Source organism: Austrofundulus limnaeus, unplaced genomic scaffold (genome assembly GCF_001266775.1).
Source record: "Austrofundulus limnaeus strain Quisiro unplaced genomic scaffold, Austrofundulus_limnaeus-1.0 Scaffold185, whole genome shotgun sequence".
Taxonomy (NCBI): Eukaryota; Metazoa; Chordata; class Actinopteri; order Cyprinodontiformes; family Rivulidae; genus Austrofundulus; species Austrofundulus limnaeus.
Genome location: NW_013952587.1, coordinates 77,252 through 82,065, shown reverse-complemented (window position 1 = coordinate 82,065; position 4,814 = coordinate 77,252). Strand labels below are relative to the sequence as shown.

General features: G+C 42.9%; 1 protein-coding gene across 1 annotated transcript in view; it reads right to left on the bottom strand.

Moving 5' to 3' along the window:
• Window positions 1–4,814, bottom strand: part of tmem94 (transmembrane protein 94) — a gene marked incomplete in the record, with an annotated part of 78,635 nt that overhangs the window by 4,215 nt on the left and 69,606 nt on the right. Inside the window, 9 exon segments of the mRNA XM_014018186.1 lie at window positions 1,122–1,292; window positions 1,388–1,481; window positions 1,570–1,664; window positions 1,786–1,943; window positions 3,712–3,793; window positions 3,871–3,956; window positions 4,041–4,118; window positions 4,190–4,379; window positions 4,541–4,649. Of these exon segments, the coding sequence (XP_013873640.1) occupies window positions 1,122–1,292; window positions 1,388–1,481; window positions 1,570–1,664; window positions 1,786–1,943; window positions 3,712–3,793; window positions 3,871–3,956; window positions 4,041–4,118; window positions 4,190–4,379; window positions 4,541–4,649 (1,063 nt within the window).

Genomic DNA, 4,814 nt, shown 5'->3' with positions numbered 1-4,814 from the left:
GGACATTCTTTTGAACAGTGGCTGCTTTGTTTCCCCGATGTATAACTGGTCGCAGTCCTCCTGGCACTTAACAGCATATACAACATTGCTCTTTGTTGGCACAAACAGAGCATTAATTATTAATTAATTACATTATTTCTTTCATTATTTATTGTACTTTGAATGAAACGGCTCTCCATAGTTAGGTACCTGTGAGGTTAATCTTAGGGTATGTGGTCAGGGTTAGGCTGTAAAGTCTTAAAAAAAATTGAAGTCAATGGAAGGTCCCCACGGGGTTCAAGAACAAACGTGTGTCTGTGTGTGTGTCCAAACTTTTAGATTTTTTGGCTTTATCACGTAATGTCCTTACCTCATTAAAAACATACTCAGAGTGTTTCTTTGACTCATTCATGCATGTTTGAGAAATCCATGAATCTCCTGCGGTAGTCATGTGGAGCTGCCTGAACACTTGCTGTTACAAAGCTCCACCTATTTGTTTAAAAGCTCCTCCCTGGAACTCAATCCCCACCAGAGTTCCTGCCCCATACAGCTCCAAGTTAGCTCCATCAGTTAGCGAACACCTAGAGAACTGCTCGTCTGTTGAGCTTTTAATACTTTGGGTGCCAAGGAGACAAGCCTCTTTTTATGATTCCAAAATGGTTGGACTTTTTTCCTACGAAAGGTTGTAAACAGACCGCTACAGAAGATCTTTCCTGCCCACAGCCATCAGCATCTATAGTAAGTTTTTAGTTAAATGAGTAACAACAACACCTAATTTACCTCTGGGATCAAAAAAGCATTTTTGAATTGTATTGAACAGTATGAAGTACTGTTGTGAAGACGTGCTGAAGTGGGAGTGTCGGAAATGGTAGGAGGTTCTTAAAGAGACAGAGACCAATTTCAAGGTGTTTTGATAGACTATGATGCAAAGTCAAATATATTTTTGAGATGTACAGCATTTTCAGAACAGCTGAAAGTAACAGTTACTTGTTTGTGGTGAAGAATTAAAAATACATAATACACCTTTTAACAAAAAGCATAAACAGAATAAAAAAAACAACTTATGTTGATTACTGTTATTTGATATATTCTGACTGGACACACTGCAGGTTCAACACAAAAGCATAAAAAAAGCTTCATACCGTATCTCGTGTAGCTTGGTCACCTCGTTGACCACCACCACCAGCAGCAGGGACAAGGAGGCCATCAGCCAGGCTTCCATTGGGATGTTACTCAGGTCAAAGGTCCGGGAGCTGCTCCGGTCATGCCACAACTGGTAATCCACTGCAGCCTGAACGACCTGACCGAGCAGTCTGGTAACAAGGAGGTGAGGGTTACAGAGTGTTTTTTAATAACCAAACTAGTATCAGACAACAGGTCCAGAGCTCATCCTGCAGACTGAACTCACACAACAGGAACGGTGAGACACCACCAGATGTTGCTGAAGGGATTCTTCCTCCACAGAGGCTGTGAGCGGTGGATGTAGCTGAGGGAGATCACCACTAGAAATGTTCAAAACCAGAAGGGACACGGCTTGAGTTTGAGAGCGATACACAACATGAGGCTTCAACGATTGCTTTTGTGTTTCACCTGTGTGTAAAACAAGGAAACCAGCCATAAGTTTCTGAGTCAGCAGCAGGCCGTTGGACAGCTCACTGAACCACTGAGGAGCGTCTGCTGATGTGCTGCAGTCACACACAAACACCAGTGAGTCTTTTCTTACCAACAACATCCAACAGTTAGACACTACAGCTGTAGTCTGTGGAACAAAGGAACAGGGAGCAGGTGGTGCTCCTCCTCCTGTACCTGACTGTGAATACAGAAACACGAGTGGAATTGGAGTCAGCGAGGGCCATGTTAGCAGGGGGACAGAGGGACTGCAGGATAAAGCCAAAGGCCAACAGGTAAACACACATCGTCAGGCCGAACTTCAGCAGGAAACAGCCCAGGAAGTAGTTCTGAGTCTAAACAAAGAAAGCAAACACAAAGTCAAACTAAAGTCAATTAAAGCAAAAAAATCTATACTGTGACTCTTCAGTGTGTAATCAGAATAGTTATCTCTGACACATTCAAGTTGGTTTTCAACGCGAGCCGCCCTCAGAGTCAGGCTGAGAAACTCAGTTCTCCAGGAGAGACTAAAGCTTGGGTTATATCTTAATACGATGTGAGACAGCAGGTCAACGATTGCATCATTTCAGACGTCTTTCCTGACAAAGTATAAACGGGCTGAAAACACAGCAGGGCATAAATTACAATAATTCCTCCCTCTGCCCTACCACAACTCATATAAATATATGAACAAAATAATGATGGCTGGATATTAGTGCTGCACGATATATTGGTATTATCGGTATCAGCCGATGTTGGTCATTTTTTAGAATATCGGTATCGGTCCGATATGTAAAACTGGGCAAATATTAACGTTCCATATTGATTTCCCACTTTTTATGTTTGTGTTTCTGTTTTGGGAGGGGAGATGGTTGGTTGAGCAGCATCTGTTTGCTCATGATAGTGATATTGACGCTGCAGCCAGGAATAACTGAGGTAGAGATGTCAGAGGTCTGGTTGTTTATTTACGGTATCAAAAAAAGACTCGTGTGTTTGTGCGTGTATGTATAATATAATCTGTGTGTTTGTAATACCTTTAAATATCAGTTATCGGCCATAACAGCAATAATTATATCGGATATCAATATCGGCTGAAATTTTATATCGGTGCATCCCTACTGGATATAGGTTTTTTTTTCACTCAATGATCAGTGTTGCATTGGGTGAAGAGTCCACGGAAGAAATTATTTTTTTAATGGTGGTGATGGAAAAAAAGACGTGAAAATCAGCTGCATGCTCACGTTCAGTGGGATCAAACCAGCTGCTCTTATAGCTAATTAATTAATCTGATGGTGTGTTCAAGGACTTAAATCAGATCAGAATATATCAATGTTCATTCTTCTTCCCCTGAGCTCCCTCTTTGTTTACTGTAGGCTTAGGAATAGCGAGTTAGTATTTCACTGAAATATGTGTAGAAAGTTGTTCACATGGTAGCCATGTCAGACTAATTATGCCACTCCTTGATCAAGTTTACGGAACTGATTATAAAGTGTGTTTTTGTCTGAGAAATGACTTGTAATGCATATATTTCCCTCTGAACAAAAAGAAAAAATTTGTATAGGTCTTCTGGACGGGTTCTTCTCTAATGAAACGTTTCGTCTCTCCTCCAAGAGACTTCTTCAGTCTGAGAGTTTCAGGCTAAATTCAGGCTTTTAAGCCCTGCCTCCAGGTGACTGATACATCACATGGCTATCGTTGACACCTAATTAACACCTATTGTTAACAGGGGGTGGAGTGATACTGGCAATAGCCGCACTATAGGAGGGGGACAACTGAAAACGGAGGCCTCCACCTCTGTTTAATGATGGACGGTCTTTCTTCACAAAAATGGCTTCTTTTACTCCTCTATTCCCTCTGAACCTCATTTTAAATAATACACGGATGAATTTCCAAATGTGATTTGTCTCCGTCTGTGTATTTCCTTGTCTCACGTCGTCATTAAACTGAAAGAATTAAACGCCTTCATATTTAGAGATTGAATACTAAAAGGAAAGTTTTTCTGAAGTTTTACTACAAAAACTTTAGTGGTGCCCCCGTAAGGTGAAATTAAACATTTCATACAGAGTTTGTTTAATTTTAGTGTTTAAAACCCCTACACCAATATCGTACAACTTGTGACTGTACCTTCTTAGGGATTGAATTCAGGTTCTTCCCGGTGGCGACGGTCATAACTGAACTGTCGGGTGGTTTCCCTAAAAGTGACACACTGCAGAAACAACCCAGATTTCAGAACCATGATGTGGATGTGACAGCAAATGGAGTTCAGAGATGCTCAGAGTGTACCTCAGCAGAGGGCAGCTGAAGCAGGACACCCACAGGATGTCGGTGGTGTTCAGAGGAGGAGGAAGCTGCACAAGACAGGCCAAGAACTGCACACAAACACCAGGACAACGTCACTCAAAGACTCAAAGACTCCTGAACGTTCTGAAGGATGCAAAGGGTTTTCTGTTCACCTGGATGACGACCAGACTGAGCTGACACTGCAGCAGAAACAGGAAGCACTTGCGGATGCCAGAGGTCGTGTGTCGTGCCTGTGAAGCATTCACAGAATCAGTTTTAAATCTGGAGTGTGAGTGGGCGCGTGTTGTCCCGCGTGTCTAACCTGCTCTATGAGTTTGACGATGCTGACACTGTCTCCTTGGTGGAAGGAGATGGAGCAGCCCAGGCTGTTCAGCTGCCCTGAAAGTCTCAGAGGAGTCAGTCCTTCAGAGTCCTCACGAGGTCCTCCTCCAGTAGCGTAGCCAAATGTTTCCCATGAACACTGGGACGGATACAGAGGGTCCAGAGCAATGCTGCGGAGCAAGAGAAAGATGAGGATTTACCTCCAGCTGCTGGTTCATCCTGGTGAAGGACCAGGGGTCAGAGTTCACCACATCAGGCCGCAGGGCCGAAACACTGAAACACACCACAGTGGTGACAGTTTTAGGAGGTTTTGCTCGGCCCCGGAGAGTACCTGAGGTCACTCTGCATAAACAGGCGGCTGTTTCTGAAGTTGGCAGAGCTTCCCAGGCAGCAGGTGACCTCCCTGTTTTCCTGCATGATCTTCATCATCTCACACATGGCTGCAAGAAAGAAAAAGCACAAATGAAACAGACTGTTTTCACTGCGACTGTTTCTGCATCATCTTAAAGGGATCCCTGATTAGTTGTAACATTAGACTTTATTTAATAAACATATATTTTACCTGTAAAATAAAGACTGTAAAAATACTGTAGGCTGTTTAGTTT